Genomic DNA, 24,276 nt, shown 5'->3' on the forward strand with positions numbered 1-24,276 from the left:
GATGACTGCCCTGACAGGGAACAGAACAGAGAACCCCTGAGGGAGCAGGAGAGCAGTGGGATGTAGAACCTAAATTCTCATAAAAAGACCAGACTTAATGGTCTGACTGAGACTAGAAGGACTCCAGTGGTCATGGCCCGCAGACCTTCTGTTGGCTCAGGACAGGAACGATTCCCAAAGCCAACTCTTCAGACATGGTTTGGACTGGACAATGGGTTGGGGAGGGATGCTGGTGAGGAGTGAGTTTCTTGGATCAGGTGGACACTTGAGACTATGTTGGCATCTCCTCCCTGGAGGGGAGATGAGGGGGTAAAGGGGGTTAGAGGCTGGCAAAATGGCACGAAAATAGTAGAGGGAGGGAACGGGCTGTCTCATTAGGGGTTAGAGCAGTTGGGAGTGTGTAGTAAGGTGTATATGGGTTATTGTGTGAGAGACTGATTTGATTTGTAATCTTTCACTTAAAGCACAATAAAAATTAAAAAAAAAAAAATAACAGAGTAGCTGAGAGCCAGAGAAATGGCAGTACACACCACATTTATTCCCGTCATCATCTTTCCATTACAGTGAATTAAAATGTCTTTGATGCTCTCAAAAAATAGAATTATGATACAAGTAGAAAGCAATCAGAGGTCATCAAAGAGAGTACCTTAATTAAGCTTTAGAACTAAGCACTGCATCAGTAATCCATGTATTAATTTAATGATTTTTCGCTATATCCAAGAACCACCTGGGCCATCAATTCATGCAGTTTATGTGGGATGGATCATCACAGAGACTACTTCAGCTTCAACCTAAGCAACAGCTGTGCATTTGAAGGTTTCATGTGCATATTTTACAAAAACATTAAAATAACCACACAACTATTAAAATCAAAATGTTTGCTTTAGTACTAAAAAAAAATGTAAAAATGACAGCCGACTTCCTTTTAGAAACAAAGGAGGACCAAAGACCACAGAGTGGTATCCTTAAATTGCTCAAAGAAAAAAAAATTCCAACCAGAATCTTATGTTCAGTGGAAATATCCTTCAAAAATTTAGTTGAAATAAAGATATTTCTAGATTAAAAAAAAAAAAAAAGCTGAGAGAATTTGCTGCCAGCACAAAAGTAACCTATGAGGATAAAGATCTGGAAGTCATTGCCTCTGAGGAAAGGGGGAATTGGCTGGAGAGGGGCATAAGAGAACTTTCTGGCATGATGAAGTGTTTCTTAGTTGATTTGAGTGTGCTTACATGAATGTATAAAAAAAAAAAAGTATACATTTGTCAAATCTCAAACTGTATCGATAAAATCTGTCCCATTTATTTTTGTAAATTACACCTCAATTTTAAAAACTTGGATCCCTACCTATTATTTATTTGGAGCCCTGGTGGCACAGTGGTTCAGAGCTGTCTATGGCTGCTAACCAAGAGGTCGGCAGTTCAAATCCACCAGCCAAAAACCCTGTGGGGCAGTTCTACTCTGTCCTTTAGGGTTGCTATGAATCGGAATCAACTTCAATGGCAACGGGTTTGATTTTTTGGTTTAATATTTAGTTTGTGAAATGAAAGAAATGGGGAAGTCTGGAGGCGGTAGACCTGTCCAGAGCATTTTGAAGTTTGAAACTACCTCACAAAACTTTGTGTTAAAAAGAAAACATGCCATCAGATTCTTCGTGCTAGTATCTATGTTGAATATTCATATAATTCAAAGCTGATATCCTTTGATGGGCTGTATGTGCTTGCTAAGGAGCTCTGGTGGCGCAGTGGTTAAGTGTTTGGTTGCTAACCAAAAGGTCAGCAGTTCAAACCCACCAGCCACTCCTCGGGAGAAAGATGTGGCAGCCTGCTTCCATAAAGATTACACCCTTGGAAACCCTCTGGGGCAGTTCTACTCTATCCTATAGGGTCGCTCCAAGTCAGAATCAACTCCACAGCAGTGGGTTTGGTTTGGGCATATGCTTTCTTCTTTAAGAAAATAAAATTTTCCTGAAGTGTTCATGTGTCAGGATTTTACCCATTCCTTCTCTCTAACAAATAATCACTTCTTGATTCCTTCTGGCCTTTTTTCTCTTTAGGCCAACAGAACTTTTCAGGAGTTGTAATGCTCAGTCGGATCAAGGAGCCATGAATGACATGAAGCTGTGGGAGAAAGGAAGCATAAAGATGCCATTTATAAACATTCCTGTTCTTGACATTAAAAAGTGCCAACCAGAAATGTGGAAAGCAGTAGCTTGTTCACTGCAGATTAAACCTTGTCATAGTAAATCCCGGGGAAGTATTATTTGCAAGTAAGTTTCTTTCTTCGGAATAACTCTTCAGTTTTGGTTCAGACCCTCCAAGATCTACCCACAACCTATCTTTTAAAGTTTTCTCTGCCACCGCTTCCCTTTGCCCATCATCTCCACCTGCCAAATGCTTTCCCACCCCATCCCCCCACTCCCACTTGAAATGCCCTTACCCCCATTACCACTTGCCCATGTCCTGCCTGTCCTTCGTGGCCCCTCTCAAATACCAGCCATTCCTGTGGAATCTTCTGAGATTTCTCCAGCAGATAGAAATCTATCCTTCGTACAAATTCCTGTAGAACTTTATTTGTACTTCTCTTAATAGAGCTTTTTTTTTTTTTCTTTATAGAGCTTACTCAGTTAAAGAAACATTTGTTGAAAAACTGGGATGCACACCTCAATTTTATTTTTATAGTTTAACTTGTAAACTTGTCTTATATTCTCTGTTACACTTTGCTGTCTTTGAAGAACATTTTCATTTTTGTGCCATTTTTGTTGTCGCATCCACTTTCCTCTTTTCCTTTTCTTCAGGGATTAACATAACCCTGACACTCAATTGGTATCCCATAAATGTTGCATGAATGAAGGAGTTAGTGTGTATAGCCATAAGGACCTGTTCCTAGTAAACATTTTGTAAGTGGTGTGCTTAGGAGATCTAGAAAATAAAGATGGGAGCTGCTATGGTGGATGAAACCACAACCATTAACTACATAGTAACTTGTCAGCATCTCTTCAAGGATCTCCCCCTCCCCCGAAAACTTTTCCAAAACTGAGTTAATATCCAACCCCTAAGTTGTCAGTTTTGACTCATAGGGACCCTCTGTACAACAGAACGAGACACTACCTGGTCCTGTGCTGTCCTCACAACTGTTATGCTTGAGCCCATTGTTGCAGCCACTGTGTCAGTCCATCTTGTTGAGGGTCTTCCTCTTTTTCGTTGACCCTCTTCTTTACCAAGCATGATGTCTGTCTCCAGGGACTGATCCCTCCTGATAACATGTCCGAAGTATGTGAGACGTAGTTTTGCCATCCTTGTTAGTAAGGTGTCAAACATCTGATATGTTGATAACTAAAAAGATATTTAAAAAGAAAAAAAAAGAAGCATAGGATCCTAAAAGTTAGATGTGTGATTTTGTAGATTTTCTTTCAAAGAGATTGGAAAACCACATTGATGGTATAACAGTATAAAATTTAACAAGGCCTTTGATCTCAGATAAGAGAAAGTTAGGGATGCTTTCATAGCGTAATATATTACTATTCAGCCAGGGGCCCATTATGACTCCTGGTCTCTTTTGCCATACTTACACCCATCCAGTTGTGAAACATTGTTAAGTTATGAAAACTCACTTTCTGGAAAGCTTCAGACACAGAACTGATATTGACTAGACAACAAAAGGAGGTTCCTTAAACCCTAAATTTCCGTGTCTTTTTCTTTTCAAGATCAGATTGTGTGGAAATTCTCAAGAAGTGTGGAGACCAAAACAAATTCCCTGACGACCACACAGCTGAAAGTATTTGTGAGCTTTTATCACCTACAGATGACCTGGAAAATTGTATACCTTTGGATACATATCTCAGTAAATACTTTTTTTTTTTTTCCTTAGATTTTAAGCACTTCCTCCTTCTCTCTTTGTCATTGATGCTTGTTTTGAATGAGCCAGCTATCTGTTGAGAGAATGTGGTTTAGTGATAACTATCTCAGTGGCAGACCCTTACCTTATTCGCTTGGCCTTTTTGGCCTAGGACATAAATGCCATCATAAAATGTATAAGCAGAAGTGATTTTAACTCTTGCTTTTCCTTCAGTTTAAGTTCCTTGCCTTGGCTATTGAGAAGTAATCTTATGAAAAGGAACAGAATAGTTACTAGTTTTTCCTTATACCAGTGGAAGAAGGTAGTAAACTGTTATCAGTCAGGAATTCTAAGCAGTGAATCAGGGACCAGCATTCTTATAACCAGTTCCATGTCATTGGTGTCTCCTTGCCATTATTTGACCTAAAAAAATCCAAACAAACAAACAAAAACCCAAACCCATTGCCTTCCAGTCAGTTCTTACTCATAGTGACCAGGGTGTAGAATTTCCCCCTAGAGAGCCTTAAGCTTTTTGTGGTCAGAGTATCAGTGGACCTGAGCCAGGCATTGGCTTGTGTTACTTACCAAATAGGGAGTAAGGCATGATGGTCTGGGTGGGTACATGAAAATGGAACCTATCTCACTACTTCAGCTTCTCTCTGCGGAATACTCCTGCCAAGAGGTAGATGAGTAAGTTGGTATCTCATTGATGGATCCTAGGTCTAAGCCTCTTGGCAGCAAGGTGGAAATGTGTGGTAGAAACCAGAGGATAGCAAGCAAGTGCAACTCCTACACACCAAGTAGTTAGGATTAAGCTGCCACCAGGGGGCATTAGTGCCATGGGCTGACTGGAAAGGCGATGAATTAAGTCAGATGGAATTAAGCATATAAGAGGGAGACCCTGGTGGCATATAAGAGAACAACAAAATATAAGTAAAAGAAAGCTCAGAAGTAAATAAGTAAATATTTCAGGGCTGCTTTGGTGGCTCCATTATCACCAGGAATCCAGGTTCCTTCTATCTTTCTCCACCACTCTTAACATTTGGTTTCTGTCATAAACGTTACTTCAAGCACTTCATCATCACAGTATGGCTGCTGGGGTTCCAGCCACCATATCATAGTTCCGGACAGTAAAAAAGAATAGAGAGAACAGACACTTTCTTAATTTCATTGGCTGCCCCTAGTTGTAAGGGATACTGGGAAAGGTTGGGCCCACTGGCAGCCTAAGTAAGTTTGGGGTTCCGTTAGTAAGAAGGGGAAACCCTGGTGGTGTAGTGGTTAAGTGCTACGGCTGCTAACCAAAGGGTTGGCAGTTTGAATACACCAGGCACTCCTTGGAAACTCTGTGGGGCAGTTCTACTCTGTCTATAGGGTTGCTATGAGTCGGAATCGACTCGACAGCACTGGGTTTGGTTTTTGGTTGGTTAGTAAGAAGGCAGAGAAGAGTGGATGCTAGACTTGCCGCTAGTAATACCTGCCATATTTTCTCAAGATCAGATCATGTCCCTAAACCTTTGTGGTCAGTATGGTAAAAAAGAGACCTCTTTGAGCCTCAGTTTCCTTATTTGTAAAATAATAGTCTAGATAGTCTTAGATTCTGAGTCTGGCCTAAATCAAGTAAGCAAAACTAATGTATTAGCAATCGTAGTCTCTATTAGAGCAGCCTACTATATGTGTAGAAGGAAACTATTTCAATAGTTTGAATTTCGGTGCTCTGTTTAAATATTACATATATTAGCTGAAACTTTTCTTTGGTCATTATTTCACAAGTTCACAAATATAATCATGGAGTCCATCTGGCCATAATAAATTATTATCATTTTTGGTAAAATGTGCTAAATGATCCCTGTTAGACACACCACCTATTTAACTACCCTATCCAAAATATATCTGTCACTTTCCACAACTTTTTTCTTCTTATGCTTATCACCATCTGACCTTTATAAATTGTGTGTGTGTGTCTCTGTGTAGCCTTTTTCTCTACCAGAATGCAAACTCCATGTTAAGTACTTGTCTGTTTTGTTCATCATTGTAACAGTGCCTACAACCTCGCTTGGCATATTGTAGGTACTCAGTAAATAAAAAAATATGTGTGTGTTTATGCTAAATTCACAACTGATCAAAAAATCTGACTGTTTTAATAGCTACTAGAATCTGGCCTTACCTTAATGCTCATGAGCTGTCTATTTATTCCACCCATGATTAACTCAGAGAATTTGCAGACCTCTGCTACTGTTTTAGGTTGGCTAACCTGATCTTTTACCGGCTTTTTCAGGACCAAGTACTTTAGGTAATATTGTAGAAGAGGTCACTCATCCCTGTAACCCAAATCCTTGCCCTGCTAATGAGCTCTGTGAAGTAAACCGAAAAGGATGTCCATTTGGAGATCCATGCCTTCCATACTCTTGTGTTCAAGGTAAGAGGTAGGTGGGTGTGCATGTAGGATGAGTATGGATAGGTGCTGCCAGTGTTTCCTTATAGGGGTTCTCTTTGGAGTGAGATTACAAGGGGCTTTATACATTGTTCTCCTGAAATGCTTGAGGCTTTCCCAGTAAACATGTATTACGTATCTAAGCAGGAAAAAAAAAAAAGATACTTATAACCTTCAATTGTCATTTATATTGTAAACTAAAAATATCAATCCAAAATGTGACTTTCATAATGAGTTTTAGGATTCTTGAATACAAAAGAACAGAGAACACTGGGCTAGTATTTTATACTTTTTTTTCCATGCTGTAATGTTTGAGAAAATGCACTGTACGTTGTGGTTTGTTTCTTTGTTTTTCTCTCTCTTCTTTCCTTTAATATATGGAGAGTTGGTATACTCAACAGGATGTATAAATATCTCCATGAAGATTGATATCGTGTTTAAATGCATATAATTTTAAGATTGAAAAATCTTTATCCCTTAGACTTTTGATAGTCTTTATCTCTCTGTGGGTCCCTTTAGAATATAGTTGTGGTAATCTTTTGCTTTCTTTTATCAATTTCCCAGTTGAAAATGTTTCTTTATCATGTTGAAACCAACATCTGTAAATATTTATGAAGTAAAACAGAGCAAAAAGTTAAATAAATATGATGTCTCAGAGGATTTATATAGTATTTGTGTAATACCTAAATAAATCACCTATGGAATCATAATAAACCTTATTAAAACTGAAAATGTTTGGGTGTTTTAAATTTCAAGGTAGTATTTTCTTTCTATTATCTTTGCATTATAATTTTACCAGTATTTTCCTTGGCAAGGAAAACAAGGCATATTTGCTTAAAGTAGTGACATACTTATTCTTTAAATATGGAATACAGTTCAGAATTTTCTTGTTTTGTTAAACTAAGAAAACCCACTTCGTAATAAGATAGAAAAGTTTAAGATATAAAATGGATTTTTCTTAAACCCACCCAAATATTCAATTTTTCTTTCAATTTAAGATATGCCTGTGTTCCATCACTAAAAAATTTTCTGACAAAAATGATTCTAAAAATACTGTCAGTTTCTATGTTTGAAAACTTTTGAGTAGCCCAAAGAAAAAAAAAAGTTACACCTCAAAGCATTTTAATGCTTAACTAGAGCTAATTTTGGAGTATAGGTCCTTAATCATCACCATCCCACAGAACACAGAATTTCTATTTGAGAGGATATATTTTTGGCCAATGGATCAAGGCAGAATCCTTAACCTGGTAGAAGTTCTATTATATAATCTTTAATAGCCACAGAGTACCTAGAATACTTTTGTAAAATGTGTCTAATGTCATAGAACAATGTCATAGAGGAGTACCATCTATCTCAGCTAATTTTTGTTTGTACAGGTTGCAAATTGGGAGAAGCTTCTGATTTCATCGTCCGTCAAGGGACACTAATCCAGGTGCCATCATCTGCAGGGGACGTTGGTTGTTATAAAATTTGTTCATGTGGACAAAGTGGACTTTTAGAAAACTGTATGGAGATGCACTGTGTAGACCTCCAGAAGTCCTGTATTGTTGGAGGAAAAAGAAAAAGTGAGTGTTGAACCGTATTCCTTATTTATTTTTGGTTTTAATATGAAACGCTATCTTAACTTTGTAGGAAGAACATTGGATAGATCCTTCTCCAAGGGTAAGCTCTACAAATTAGATACTTCAGGGCATTATTTTGCAAACTATACAGGGCTCTAGGGCTTCTAAAGAACCCTCTTAGAAGCTTCTCAAGAAGAGGCTAATAGCTAATACTGGAATGGTTAATTAATACTTACTGAACTCTATCTGTGTGCCAAGCACTATGCTATGTCTTGGCCTGCAGTATCTCATTTAATCCTCCAGTTACCCTTTGGTACAGGTACTGTTATCATCCCTTCTTCACAGACAAGCAAGCTGCTGATGCTTATTAAAGAGATTGCCCAGCTAGTAAATGGCCAAAGTGGGTTTATTCTCAGCCTATTTGATTCTAATGCTCATGCTCTTCACAGGCAAGACCACAGGTACCCACCTCTCCACCCTTTCCCCATCCATGCCCCACCATCACCACACACACAGACTCAGAGTTCAACAGCATGGAGAGCAAACTGGAGGGTGGGAACCACACGGTTGGTTGGAGGTTGAGAGAGAGCACACTAAGAAGTGCCACTCTTTGATCACCTTCTCTAAAAGTCTTGGGGTCTTGATTTCCCACTGCTTCCTTAACCATCTTTTGTTTATAGCCCTAACAACTCTACTCCCACTCCACCCCCATCAACTAGAGTACTTCAGCTTTTGTATGCTTCTTTATTTACCCTTCTGTGTGAGATCTCATTGGAAAGAAGAGTACTTGTGGCTAAAAAGAGCTTCCGAACTTCCGCCACAGAGCAAGTCAAGTGTTTGTTTCTTAGTCTGTTTTCTGCTTGTGGAGGTAGGGTACCTGAGGATAAACCAATTCATTCCTGCCATAAACTTCCACTGACTGGAGGCCCATTTTGTACCAAAGAACATGCTAATACCTTGCAGAGCTGAAACCAAGATTGTGGATTGGGGTCAGGCTTCACATGGTAAGATGGGAAAGAATGTGAGGCATAAAAAGGAGAGACCAAGTACTCTTGTGGAGTCATTCTTGCCAGGACATCAGGAGGGTCTTTGACCCAAAAAGTGTATCAGGACTAAAGACATGAATGAAATTCTGGAAGGAGGAAAAGAGCATTCCAGGCAGAGGAGCAGGTCAAAACAGTCTCAGAGAATTGGGAGCAGTCTGGTGAGACCAGCACATTAGAAATTTGGAGGGATGTGCTAAAAGGTAAATACAAAAACATAAAGATCACAGATGTAACTCCCTAAGTTACATATTCAGAAGTAATCTTTCAGGAATTTCCATTTTAAACTTTTTAAGCTATTAAATTTTTTATTTATGCTTATTTCTAAATATAGATCAACATTTTATTTCTCTTTCTCTTAGGTCATGGAACATCCTTTAATATCGACTGCAATGTCTGTTCTTGTTTTGCTGGCAATTTGGTGTGTTCCACCCGTCTCTGCCTCAGTGAGCATAGCTCAGAAGATGACCATCGCACCTTCACAGGTAACCATGGTCACCCAGAGGCTATCCTCAGTGGGCCCTCATTCCACTGGACCTATTTTTCCCTTAAAGGCAGCTTCTCTAGGCTTGCCTAACTGATGAGACGCGTGATTTCTCAAGAGTGGGTTTAACTACAGTACACGCGATAAAATACATACAGAATCTGAGAGCAAGACAGTTTCCTACTCTGAATCTCTGCTCTTCTATGAATTGAAGACGTTGAACTAAATGGTTTCTTACGGCCCTTCCAGCACTAATATTCTGGAATTCCGTGAGTCAAAAACAACAGGGTCGCAAACCTGGGTGGGGCCAAGATGGCTGCCTAGGTAGACGCTACCTCAGATCCCTCTTGCAACAAAGACTCGGAAAAATAAGTGAATCAATCACATACATGACAGTCTACAAACCCTGAACATCAAACACAGATCTAAAGAGTTGACCTGAGTGACAGAGACTCAGCCAGCGCAAGCAGACTGCACACTGATGGGGCCAACAAGAGAACGAACAAGCAACCACAGGGAAACGGTGACTGTTTTAGGAGCGTGGAGCCAGCGTCCCAGTCAGAAAACCTCGGCGCTGGGTTTTGGACTGGGCGCAGGGGAGCTGAGCACAGCATCCTGAGACGGTGCAAACACGGGCCGTAGCACTAGCCTCCTGAATTGACCTCAGGGGAAGCCCAGCCAGTGCACGCAGGCAGTGCAGCGACGCGGCTGACAGGAGGAGAAGTCACTGGGAGGCAGCGACTGGTTTCAGAGCCGGGAGTGCAGCATCCCAGCCAGGGAACCATGGCGCTGGGCTTTGGACCGGGAGCGGAGGAACTGACCACGGCTTCTGGGACAGCACATGCCAGGACATGGGCCTGACCCTGGGGGGCAATCTTGACCCAGCCAACAGCACAACAGCACACAGGCTACCTGCCCCTCGGGAATCTCAGATAAAACAGTCCTCACCAAGCAAGATAAGTAACTTTGTCTATATTCCTGGGTGCGACTCTCTCCTGTCTATCTGATCCCTACCCTCCTCTTCCCAGGCAGCTTCATTAACATTGGAATTTCCCGGGCCAGAGAGTGAAGTGCTCTTCGGTTTGTTTGTTTGTTTGTTTTGTCTTTTCCTAACCCATTCTCCTGGCCTGAGAGAACCAGCTACAAAAAACCCAGGGACCAAGAATCCTTCCCTGACTTCCCGAAATTGGACTAAAAATACAGAACCAGCTCTAGCCAAGCATATGAGATCCACAGTCTTGGGCTTTCATCCCTACAGGGAACAAGGTGGCTATTATACTGCAAAGGCAATTCTGATAGTGATCTGACTGTAATTGTTTTAGCGGATTACTGGAAAGACAAGTTTTCCAGGTCTGATATCTCTACCTATTAAACAGAGCCCTCACTGACCCACAATGGGGAACTGAGGGCTGAAGCTCCACCCAAACCACCTAACCTCCTGCCATAGGGGTCTGAGGATAGTGACATCTACCAAAATCAGATTCTACTCAAGAATAGTGAATGGACTCTTAGGCTTATATTTCTGGTAATGGCCCAAACAAGCTGGTAAGAGGACATAAGTGATTCAAAGGCTACAACAATCAAGACAGTGCAATCTAGTAGCCCATCTGCGTATATTGAAAGAAAACAAAACAAGATAAGACTCAGTGAGCAAGTGTAAAATAAATCATTACAATATCTTATAGATGGCTCGGAGACAGCAGTCGATATCAAACCACATAAAGAAGCAGACCATGATTGCTTCTACAGCTCCCCAAATTAAAGAATCAAAATCTTTCCCAAGTGAAGATACAATGCAGGAATTGCCAGATGCAGAATATAAAAAACTAATTTACAGAATGCTTCAAGACATCAGGGATGACCTCAAAAATGAAATAAGGCAAGCTACAGAAAAAGCCAAGGAACACACTGATAAAGCAGTTGAAGAAATCAAAAAGATTATTCAAGAACATAGTGGAAAAATTAATAAGCTACAAGAATCCATAGAGAGACAGCATGCAGAAATCCAAAAGATTAAGAGTAAAATTACAGAATTAGACAACTCAATAGGAAGTCAGAGGAGCAGAATCGAGGAATGGGAATGCAGAGTGGGGGAGGTGGAGGATAAGGCAATTGACACCAATATACTTGAAGAAAAATCAGATAAAAGAATTTAAAAAAATGAAGAAACCCTATGAATCATGTGGGACTCTATCAAGAAGAATAATTTGTGTGTGATTGGAGTTCCAGAACAAGGAGGGATAACAGAAAATACAGAGAGAATGGTTGAAGATCTGTTGGCAGAAAACTTCCCTGACATCATGAAAGACGAAAAGATATCTATCCAAGATGCTCATCGAACCCCATATAAGATTGATCCAAAAAGAAAATCACCAAGACATATTATCATCAAACTTGCCAAAACCAAAGATAAAGAGAAAATTTTAAAAGCAGTCGGGGATAAAAGAAAGGTCTCCTACAAAGGAGAATCAATAAGAATAAGTTCAGACTACTCAGCAGAAACCACGCAGTCAAGAAGGCAATGGGATGACACATATAGAGCACTGAAGGAGAAAAACTGCCAGCCAAGGATCATTTATCCAGCAAAACTCTCTCTCAAATATGAAGGTGAAATTAAAACATTTACAGATAAACACAAGCTTAGAGAATTTGCAAAAACCAAACCAAAGCTACAAGAAATACTAAAGGAAATTGTTTGGTCAGAAACTCAATAACATCAGATAACAACACAACACAAGGTCACAGAACAGAACATTCTGATAGCAACTCAAATAAGGAAATCAAAAACAAATTAAGATTAATTTTAAAAAGAAAAAAATGCTCAAAACAGGGCATCATTGAAGTCATTATGTAAAAGATCACAATAATCAAAAAGAGGGACTAAATACAGGAGGCATAGAATTGCCATATGGAGAGGAAAACAAGGCGATATAGGACGATACAAGTTAGGTTTTTACTTAGAAAAATAGGGGTAAATATTAAGGTAACCACAAAGAGGTCTAACAATTCCATAACTCAAAATAAAAACCAAGAAAAGCATAACGACTCAGCAAACATAAATTCGACTTCTATGAAAATGAGGAACACACAATTTACAAAGAAAAATGTCTCAGCACAAAAAAGTAAGTGGAAAAATGAAATTGTCAACAACACACACAAAAAGGCATCAAAATGACAGCACTAAACACACACACACACAAAAATACTTATCTATAATTACACTGAATGTAAATGGACTAAATGCACCACTAAAGAGACAGAGAGTCTCAGACTGGATAAAGAAACACGATCTGTCTATATGCTGCCTACGAGAGACACACCTTAGACTTAGAGACACAAACAAACTAAAACTCAAAGGATGGAAAAAAATACATCAAGCAAACAGCAATCAAAAAAGAGCAGGAGTAGCAATATTAATTTCTGACAAAATAGACTTCAAAGTTAAATCCACCACAAAGGATAAAGAAGGACACTACATAATGATTAAAGGGACAATTGATCAGGAAGATATAACCATATTAAATATTTATGTACCCAATGACAGGGCTGCAAGATACATAAAACAAACTTTAACAGAACTGAAAAGTGAGATAGACACCTCCACAATTATAGTAGGAGACTTCAACACACCACTTTCGGAGAAGGATAGGACTTCCAGTAAGAAGCTCAATAGAGACACGGAAGACCTAATTGCTACAAATCAACCAACTTGACCTCATAGACCTATACAGAACACTCCACCCAACAGCAAACAAGTATACTTTTTTTTCTAGTGCACATGGAACATTCTCTAGAATAGACCACATATTAGGTCATAAAACAAACCTTTGCAGAATCCAGAACATCGAAATATTAGAAAGCATCTTCTCAGACCACAACGCCATAAAAGTAGAAATCAATAACAGAAAAATTAGGGAAAAGAAATCAAATACTTGGAAACTGAACAATACCCTGCTCAAAAAAGACTGGGTTATTGACATTAAGGAGGCAATAAAGAAATTTATAGAATGCAATGAGAATGAAAACACTTCATATCAAAACCTCTGGGACACAGCAAAAGCAGTGCTCAGAGGTCAATTTATATCGATAAATGCACACATACAAAAAGAAGAAAGAGCCAAAATCAGAGAACTGTCCCTACAACTTGAACAAATAGAAAGTGAGCAACAAAAGAATCCATCAGGCACCAGAAGAAAACAAATAGTAAAAATTAGAGCTGAACTAAATGAACTAGAGAACAGAAAAATAATTCAAAGAATTAACAAAGCCAAAAGCTGGTTCTTTGAAAAAATTATCAAAATTGATAAACCACTGGCCAGACTGACTAAAGAAATACAGGAAAGGAAACAAATAACCTGAATAAGAGACGAGATGGGCCATATCACAACAGACCCAACTGAAATTAAAAGAGTCATATCAGATTATTACAAAAAATTGTACTCTAACAAATTTGCAAACCTAGAAGAAATGGATGAATTCCTGGAAAAACACTACCTACCTAAACTAACACAATCAGAAATAGAACAATTAAATAGACCCATAACAAAAAAAGAGATTGAAAAGGTAATCAAAAAGCTCCCAAGAAAAAAAAGCCCTGGCCCGGACGGCTTTACTGCAGAGTTCTACCAAACTTTCAGAGAAGAGTTAACACCACTACTACTAAAGGTATTTCAAAGCATAGAAAATGATGGAATACTACCTAACTCATTTTATGAAGCCAGCATATCCCTGATACCAAAACCAGGTAAAGACATGGCAAAAAAAAGAAAATTACAGACCTATATCCCTCATGAACATAGATGCAAAAATCCTCAACAAAATTCTAGCCAATAGAATTCAACAACATATCAAAAAAATAATCCACCACGACCAAGTGGGATTTATACCAGGTATGCAAGGCTGGTTCAATATTCGAAAAACCATTAATGTAATCCACCATATAAATAAAACAAAAGACAAGAACCGCATGATCTTATCAATTGATGGAGAAAAGGCATTTGACAAAGTCCAACACCCATTCATGATAAAAAACTCTCAGGAAAATAGGAATTGAAGGAAAATTCCTCAACATAATAAAGGGCATCTGTACAAAGCCAACAGCCAACATCATTCTAAATGGAGAGAGCCTGAAAGCATTTCCCTTGAGAATGGGAACCAGACAAGGATGCCCTTTATCACCACTCTTATTCAACATTGAGCTAGAGGTCCTAGCCAGAACAATTAGGCTAGACAAAGAAATAAAGGGCATCTGGATTGGCAAGGAAGAAGTAAAATTATCTCTATCTGCAGATGACATGATCTTATACACAGAAAACCCCAAGGAATCCTCCAGAAAACTACTGAAACTAATAGAAGAGTTTGGCAGAGTCTCAGGTTACAAGATAAACATACAAAAATCACTTGGATTCCTCTACATCAACAAGAAGAACATCGAAGAGGAAATCACCAAATCAATACCATTCACAGTAGCCCCCAAGAAGATAAAATACTTAGGAATAAATCTTACCAAAGATGTAAAAGACCTATACAAAGAAAACTACAAAGTACTAGTGCAAGAAACTAAAAGGGACCTACATAAGTGGAAAAACATACCTTGCTCATGGATAGGAAGACTTAACATAGTAAAAATGTCTATTCTACCAAAAGCCATCTATACATACAATGCACTTCCGATCCAAATTCCAATGACATTTTTTAAAGTGATGGAGAAACAAATCACCAACTTCATATGGACGGGAAAGAAGCCCTGGATAAATAAAGAAGAAGAAAGTGGGAAGCTTCACTCCACCTGATTTTAGAACATATTATATAGCCACAGTAATCAAAACAGCCTGGTATTGGTACAACAACAGGCACATAGACCGATGGAACAGAATTGAGAACCCAGATATAAATCCATCCACATATGAGCAGCTAATATTTGACAAAGGCCCAGTGTCAGTTAATTGGGGAAAAGATAGTCTTTTTAACAAATGGTGCTGGCATAACTGGATATCCATTTGCAAAAAAATGAAATAGGACCCATACCTCACACCATGCACAAAAACTAACTCCAAGTGGATCAAAGCCCTAAACATAAAGACTAAAACGATAAAATCATGGAAGAAAAAATGGGGACAATGTTAGGAGCCCTAATACAAGGCATAAACAGAATACAAAACATTACTATTTATGACGAAGAGAAATTAGATAACTGGGAGCTCCTAAAAATCAAACACCTATGTTCATCTAAAGACTTCACCAAAAGAGTAAAAAGACTACCTACAGATTGGGAAAAAATTTTCATCTAAGACATCCCTGACCAACGCCTGATCTCTAAAATCTATATGATTCTGTCAAAACTCAACCACAAAAAGACAAACAACCCAATCAAGAAGTGGGCAAAGGATACGAACACGCACGTTACTGAAGAAGATATTCAGGCAGCTAACAGATACATGAGAAAATGCTCTCGATCATTAGCCATTAGAGAAATGCAAATTAAAAATAAGATGAGATTCCATCTCACTCCAACAAGGCTGTCATTAATCCAAAAAACACAAAATAATAAATGTTGGAGGGGCTATGGAGAGATTGGAACTCTTACACACTGCTGGTGGGGATGTAAAATGGTACAACCACTTTGGAAATCTATGTGGCGTTTTCTTAAAAATTTAGAAATAAAACTACCATACAACCCAGAAATCCCACTCCTCGGAATATACCCTAGAGAAATAAGAGCCTTTACATGAACAGATATATGCACACCCATGTTTATTGCAGCACTGTTTACAATAGCAAAAAGCTGAAAGCAACCGAGGTGTCCATCAATAGATGGTATATTCATACAATGGAATACTACGCATCGGTAAAGAACAGTGACGAATTTGTGAAACATTTCATAACATGGAGGAACCTGGAAGGCAGTATGCTGAGTGAAATTTAAAAAAAAATTAGTCAGTTGGAAAAGGACATATACTGTATAAGACCACTATTATAAGTTCTTGAGAAATAGTATAAACTGAGAAGAACACATTCTTTTGTAGTTACGAGAGGGGAAGAGAGAGGGAGGGTGGGAGAGGGTTATTTACTGATTAGTTAGTAGATAAGAACTACTTTAGGTGAAGGGAAGGACAATACTCAATACAGGGAAGGTCAGCTCAACTGGACTGGACCAAAAGCAAAGAAGTTTCCGGGATAAACTGATTGCTTCAAAGGTCAGCGGAGCAAGGGCGGGGGGTTGGGACTATGGCTTAAGGGGACTTCTAAGTCAATTGGCATAATAAACTCTATTATGAAAATATTCTGCATCCCACTTTGAAGTGTGGCGTCTGGGGTCTTAAATGCTAACAAGCAGCCATCTGAGATGCATCAATTGGTCTCAACCCACCTGGATCAAAGGAGAATGAAGAACACCAAGGTCACACAATAACTATGAGCCCAAGAGACAGAAAGGGCCACAGGAACTAGAGACTTACATCATCCTGAGAGCAGAAGAACTAGATGGTGCCCAGCCACAACCAGTGCCTACCCTGACAGGGAGCACAACAGAGAACCCCTGAGGGAGCAGGAGAACAGTGGGATGCAGACCCCAAATTCTCATCAAAAGACCAGACTTAATGGTCTGACTGAGACTAGAAGAATCCCAGCGGTCATGGTCCCCAAACCTGTTGGCCCAGGACAGGAACCATTCCCAAAGACTACTCATCAGACATGGAAGGGACTGGACAATAGGTTGGAGAGAGATGCTGATGAAGAGTGAGCTACTTGTATCAGGTGGACACTTGAGACTGTATTGGCATCTCCTGTCTGGAGGGGAGATGGGAGGGTAGAGAGGGTTAGAAACTGGCAAAACGGTCACGAAAGGAGAGACTGGAAGAAGGGAATGGGGCTGACTCATTAGGGGGAGAGTAAATGGGAGTATGTAAAGTAAGGTGTATATAAGCTTATATGTGACAGACTGACTTGATTTGTAAACTTTCACTTAAAGCACAATAAAAATTATTTTAAAAATAATAAAAAAAACAGGGTCAGTGATTAAAGTGATTAGAATGGTTTTAATTAAATGCAACTTTTTTTTATCTGGTAAACTACCTTACTTACCCGTAAATTGTGGTTCAAAATGCCTGTGTATTTTCTAGGTTGTGTCTGTTCTGTTTTTCTCACCACCTACTTCCTTAGAGTAGCCATGGAGGGGTGTGGGAATAAAGAACATGCTAAAGATTTATAGAGTCAACTTTTACCTTTTAATTTATTTATATCTAAATGTTTTTGGAAGGTGAACTTCACAACTAGCAGAACCTTTTTGTGTGTAGTGTGTGTCCCCTAGTGCCCTGGGATAAATGAAATTAATGACTATTTAGCTAGCAGAATCTGAGGGGATTTTACTGGCCACAAAGTGTACCACATTTCTTGGAACTCAAATGTAACTCAGAAAGAGACATTCATAAAAGCTCATCAGTTTCAAAATTATAATAATTTCCTAAGTCACCTTCTCATTATTTTCTTTTTTTTTTAAGGAGATTAGGAAACCCTGGTGGTGTACTGGTTAAGAGCTGTGGCTGCCAACCAAAAGGTCAGCAGTTGAATCCACCAGGCGCTTCTTGGAAACTCTAGGGGGCAGTTCTACTCTGACCTATAGAGTTGTTATGAGTCGGAATCGACTCAGTGGCAACGGGTTTGGTTTGGTTTTGGTTTGAGATTAGAGTGGAAGGGACCTATGTGAGGAGCCTACAGCCTTCAAGGTCTGTCTTGGTTTTGGTATCACCCTTTCACATTAGAGAAATTCCCCAAGCCAAAGCTCAAAAATCTAAATTACAAATTTTATATACCGAATTGGGAAAAACATTCTTTACTTTAACCACCTATAGCCTTCTTTATAGGGGTCTCTATCTGGGATCAAGATCTGGAAGCCCTTAATTATCTGGCAATGGAAAGAACAAAGAAAAGCCATTATACAGCCATTATGGCGTCTCATAGCCTTGCTGCCTTTAAAAACCCTGTCAGGGATTGCAGAGAAGTTTTTTCTGACTTAACTGACAATTCTGTTTTAACATTAGACCTCCATGTGATACACCTTAAGAAGGAAGTATGAGAGGAGAGGGAATAGACAAGTACATATAGTTGAGACTGTTTCCTCTTTTCAGGTCTGCCTTGTAACTGTGCTGATCAGTTTGTCCCCGTGTGTGGGCAGAACGGGCGCACATACCCCAGTGCCTGCATTGCTCGCTGTGTGGGTCTCCAGGACCATCAATTTGAGTTTGGATCCTGCATCTCAAAGGATCCATGTAATCCAAATTCTTGCCCAAAAAGCCACAGGTAAGTCAAACGGCTCTTATGATCTATGTACCAGGCAGTAGAATGCAAAGATGAATAAGAAGTGGTGTCCACACTAAAGATATTGGAGCGTAGAGGGAAAGAGAGCCAGGTAAAGCATTTGATAAGCAGGCTGTGACTGGCAGCACAGAAGTCGAGTGGTTAATGAAGCCTGGGGAAGGGCCTAGGAAATACCCCAGAGGATGCGAATCCAGAAGGATGAGTAGGCAATTGCAGGTGATAATTTGCAGTGGCAGAAAGGTGGTGTTGGTGAAAGCAGAAAAAGTAACAGGAACAAAAATCTTGGTTGTTGGAAATGAGATAGCATAGTGTATGCTGGGAGCTATAGCAGTTCTGTAAGACTAGAACATGAAGTGTGAGGCAAGGAGACCTAGAAAAGGAGACAAGAAATGGGTATATTTTTATTGGTAGCTATTTATGCATAATAGTAAGGTGCCCTGGTGGTACAGTGGTTAAGCACTCACCTGCTAACTACAAGGTAAGTGGTTTGAACCCGCCAGCCATTCAGTGGAAAAACATGTGGCAGTCTGTTTCTGTAAAGAGTACAACCTTGGAAACCCTCTGGGGCAATCCTGCTCTGCCCTGTAGGGTCACTATGAGTCGGAATCGACTCGACAGCAACAGGTTTGGTTTTTATTATGCCTGATACTAAGAAGAAATTTTCTTCTACTTATATACCTTTATTTTACAGATTGAATATGAGAAATCTCTGGAAATGCATATAAAGTAGGCTACCAGGTAGAAAATTACACACAAAATCCAGCCATTCTGATTGGTGAGCTGGGGTAAGCATCCTGGAGGAGGTGGTGTTCTAGCTGGAAACTGGAGGGTAAGGAGGACCGCACTGGCTTGGCAGGCTGAGGATGCAGTATGGGCAAACGTGTGGTGCGAGTGACACTGCAGGCAGGAGCCAAGGATGCATGGAGTAGAAGTGACATGAGCTGAGACTAGACAGGTGGATTGGGCTCCAGTGATGGAGGCTTTGAAGTCAATAATGAATGAAATATTTTCAGGTGTTTGATTTTCTGCTAAGAAGCCCTGATGGTGCAAACAGTTAAGTGCTCAGGCTGATGGCTCAGACTCAAGCAGCAGCTCCATAGGAGAAAGACCTGGCGATGTGCTTCCCTAAAATATTACAGCCTAGGAAACCCTATGGGGCAATTTTACTCTGTCACATGGGGTTGCTGTGAGTTGAAATCGACTCAATAGCACCCAACAACAATTTTCTGCTTGAGTCCCTGGGTGGTACAAATGGTTAATGCTCTTGGGTGCTAATCAGAAGGTTGGTGGTTCAAGTCCACCCACAGGCACCTTGGAAGAAAGGCCTGGGGATCTACTTACCAAAAAAATTAGCCATTGAAAACCCTATGGAGCATAGTTCTACTCTGACACACGTGAGGTTGCCATGAATAAGAATTGACTCGACAGCAACTGGATAATTTTCAGCTTGGTTAATATGAGCCTGTTTTGAGAGGAGGCTTTACTTTATGTCCTGAAAAATTCAGAGCGAAAGCTTTCAGTTTTTTGAAATTACTTTTCTTAGGCTCCTTTCTCTGCAACTTCCTCACTGAGCTCAGGATATAGTTGGCCTGGGCTTAATGATGGCATTCTGTATGTGGTGGCCACCATGCAAGTGTGCTGTTGACTTTCTTAGGCTTCAGTCTTTTGAAACTGGAGTTTTGGGTTAGAACTGGACTTTCTGCTTCCTCAAAGAACTGAGAGGAATACTTTGCAGTGCCACAGTCTTTCGCTTATGAAGGATTTTGTAGAGAATAAGCAATTGCTTCCCTGTTTGAAAAACTCTGGCACAGTATTAAAAACAAACAAACCCGTTGCCATCGAGTCAATTCCAACACATAGTGACCCCAAAGCACAGAGTAGAACTGCCCCATCGGGTTTCCAAAAAGCACCTGGTGGATTAGAACTGCTGACCTTTTCGTTAGCAGCCATAGCTCTTAACCACTATACCACTAGGGTTATGGAGGGAGGAAAACATTTTCTTATGTGTTAAAAGAAAATGGCAAAGAGAACTGGTTGCCTGTCTAGCAAAGTTTATACCATGAAAACTAAGCCCAGAAAGTTTCTTTGGAAAGAAGACAAGTTGCTGTGCATAAGGAAAGCAAGGCTAAAGCAATAAGCCGAAAGGATTATATAGGTCATGTTGGGAGGGAGAAATGAGGGTTGTTTTGATTTTTGTGTGTTCATTTGTTTGTTTGGTTTTCTTCATTTTCTTACCTTTCTGAATAAAGTTGTGTTGCTTTTTTAATAAAAGCAATAAAAAGAGATCTGAAAGTCAGAAAGGCCTTTTTGGATACAACACAAACCAATGTAGAAGAAAAGATTGAAAAATTTGGCTACATGAAAACCAAAGTTTTCTGCATGGTAACAGGCAAATGACAAACTGGGATGAAGATTAGCATCATATATCAGAGAAAGGGCTTATGTCCTTACAGTATAAAAATATAAAGAGCCCCTACAAAGCGATAAGAAAAAGATCAACAACCTAATATAAAGTGAGCAAAGATCAACCTACTAGAAAAATGGGCCAAGGACATAAACACAGAAAAAAGAAAAACAAGTGGTTCTTAAATACTTGAAAAGATGCTTTTATTAGGGTAAGTAACTCTAGCTACTGTATTCCTCCTCTCCCCCACACCGCCACCAAAAAACAGCTGAATGACAGCAAGAACAGTGAGTTTTATGGTGTTTTAATTTTCCCTAGTCCCATCTTCCCACCAAAAAAAAACCATTGCCAATGACTTTTTTCCAACTCATAGCAACCTTGTAGGACAGAGTAGAACTGCTCCCATAGGGTTTCCGAGGAATGGCTGATTCAGACTGCTGACCTTCTGGTTAGCAGCCAAATGCTTAACCGCTGTACCACCAGGGCCCCCATCTCCCCACAGCCATCCCCAATCCAGCTCCACGATAGGCTTAACAAAAAAACACTGCCATCCGTCGACCCTATAGGACAGAGTAGAGCTGCCCCATTGGGTTTCCAAGGCTATGAATCTTTACAAGCAGACTGCTACATCTTTCTCTTGTGGACCAGCTGGTGGGCCCACAGCCAAGCGCTTTAATCACTGCACCACCGAGGCTTCTTACAATAAATAGGCTTGAAAACCTGCAAACCATGGTGTTAAAAAAAAAAAATACAGCCTAGCTGTCACCAGCAGAGGGCAGAACAGGATTGGAGCTCTTTCAGAGCCTCATTCCTAGAGAACTGTTAATTATCTGACCTGTCTGATGTTCTCTGAAGCCCTGGTGGTGCAGTGGTTAAGAGTTTCAACTGCTAACCAAAAAGTTGACAATTCTAATCCATCAGCCGCTCCTTGCAAACCCTGTGTAGCAGCTCTCTGACTTACAGAGTCACTGTGAGTCAGAATCAACTCAACAGCAAGGGGTTTGGTTTGGGTTTTTGGTGGTTCTCTTAAATGACACAATCATCCTATTAGGCACAGAAAAAGCATTTGACAAAATCCAACACCCTTTCATGATAAAAACACTAGAAATAGAAAGGGAATTTCCTCAACCTATAAAAGCCATCTATGAAGAACCCACAGATAACATCATACTTACAGAGAAACCGAAAGCCTTCCCTCTGAATTTTTCAGGACATAGAGTGACGCCTTCTCTCAAAACAGGCTCATATTAACCAAGCTGAAAATTATCCAGTTGCTGTTGAGTCAATTCTTATTCATGGAAACCCCATGTGTGTCAGAGTAGAACTATGCTCCACAGGGTTTTCAACAGCTAATTTTTTTGGTAAGTAGATCCCCAGGCCTTTCTTCCAAGGTGCCTATGGGTGGACTTGAACCACCAACCTTTTGATTAGCAACCAAGAGCATTAACCATCTGTACCACCCTGGGACTCCAGCAGAAAAATGTTATTGGGTGCTGTTGAGTTGATTTCAACTCATAGTGACTCCATGTGACAGAGTAAAACTGCCCCATAGGGTTTCCTAGGCTGTAATATTTTAGGGAAGCACATCGCCATGTCTTTCTCCTGTGGAGCCACTGGGTGAGCTCGAACTACCAACCTTATGGTTAGCAACTGAGCACTTATCCATTTGCACCACCAGGGCTTCTTAGCAGAGAATTAAGTACCTGAAAATGTTCCACCCATTATTGACTTCAAGGCCTCCATCACTGGAACCCAGCCCACCTGTCTGGCCTCATCTCATGTCACTTCTACTCCATGCATCCTTGGCTCCTGCCTGCAGTGTCACTCGCACCACACGTTTGCCCATACTGCATCCTCAGCCTGCCAAGCCAGTGCGGTCCTCCTTACCCTCCAGTTTCCAGCTAGAACACCACCTCCTCCAGGATGCTTGCCCCAGCTTGCCAGTCAGAATGGCTGGATTCTGTGTGTAATTTCCTACCTGGTAGCCTACTTTATATGCATGCTTGACTCTTCCAGTCTTGTAAGCTCCTGGGAACAGGGGCTGTTTCCGATTTATCTCTTGCTTTCTCCTCAACCTCCTGTGCCTAGCCTAGTGCTTTGCTGGGCTCACCACAGTCCCTCCTTCCATTGGCTCACAGTGTTGCATTTGTGTTTTTCAGATGCATACCAAAACCACAAGTTTGCCTGACAACATTTGAGAAATTTGGATGTAGCCAATATGAGTGTGTGCCAAGACAGCTCACCTGTGACCAGGCCCGCGATCCTGTTTGTGACACAGACCACATGGAGCACAACAATCTCTGCGCTTTATACCAAAGAGGAAAAACTCTCTCTTACAAAGGCCTGTGCCAGGTATAGCTGTTTGGCTGATGAACCAAAGTACACTAAGCATAAGATTGTTTATGATCTTTTATATAAGAATTGGCAGTGAGATTCCTGGAATCTTAAGTCTGGAGAACTCAATCCTCCACTAAAAATGAATCATCCCCAAGACTGGCTTTTTCTCCTGCCTCTGGAGGGCTGTCTTGGTACTGTGTGTGCTTTTGTGTACATCGTGTGTGAGCAAGAGGAGAGAGTGGCTTCTTACAGAGCACTCCTAGGAAAAGAATTTGAAGTTTCACATTCATGGCTTGCAGCAGCACCATTTTCACTTCTCCTAGTTCTGTGGGTACTCACTAGAAAACAAATCAGGAAGAATGTGAGGTAAAACAACCAAGAAAAGACTTTTTTTCCACTCTTCCTACCACAGTCCCACCTTCTGCAGCACTGAAAATTGAAAATTTCTCTAAAACCTAATGTCTTTTTATAATAGCTTATTTATCGATCTCTTGGGGCTGTGGAATCTGCATTCACGTTAAAAAAATAACCATGAGGACAACTCCCACTGGAGACTTCCCACATGCACCACTGACCTATGTGCTGGCCGCATTCCCTGGGGGATTCCCATGTTTGGGCCCAGAATCCCCTGCCCACAACCAGCTAACAGCTGACATGATTGTTTCTCATTCCCTGGTCTTTGTGGTCAGAAAAAAATCCCTTCAGCTTGTCTTTCCTGTACTTGTTTTCTCTCAAAGCTTCTGTCCCAGTTGCATTTGTACCTTCTAAAGATTGAATTCCCAATCTTCTCTTCTACCTTGTCCCCTCTTCCTGGCTGTGATTTTTCTCTGACATATTCCTAACCCAGCTGATGGATCCAGGTTCTA

The 24,276-nt window shown here is 40.3% G+C and overlaps 1 protein-coding gene across 5 annotated transcripts in view; it reads left to right on the top strand.

The window, feature by feature from the left end:
- Positions 1-24,276, top strand: part of RECK (reversion inducing cysteine rich protein with kazal motifs) — an 87,379-nt gene that overhangs the window by 57,412 nt on the left and 5,691 nt on the right. For all 5 annotated transcript variants that reach the window (XM_049896683.1, XM_049896685.1, XM_049896686.1 and 2 more), the window contains 7 exons: positions 2,054-2,266; positions 3,704-3,840; positions 6,110-6,250; positions 7,642-7,830; positions 9,233-9,355; positions 18,480-18,651; positions 23,233-23,425. In XM_049896683.1, coding sequence (XP_049752640.1) covers positions 2,054-2,266; positions 3,704-3,840; positions 6,110-6,250; positions 7,642-7,830; positions 9,233-9,355; positions 18,480-18,651; positions 23,233-23,425 — 1,168 coding nt within the window. The remainder of the gene's footprint in view (positions 1-2,053; positions 2,267-3,703; positions 3,841-6,109; positions 6,251-7,641; positions 7,831-9,232; positions 9,356-18,479; positions 18,652-23,232; positions 23,426-24,276) is intronic.

The sequence above is a fragment of the Elephas maximus genome, chromosome 9, assembly GCF_024166365.1.
Source record: "Elephas maximus indicus isolate mEleMax1 chromosome 9, mEleMax1 primary haplotype, whole genome shotgun sequence".
Taxonomy (NCBI): Eukaryota; Metazoa; Chordata; class Mammalia; order Proboscidea; family Elephantidae; genus Elephas; species Elephas maximus.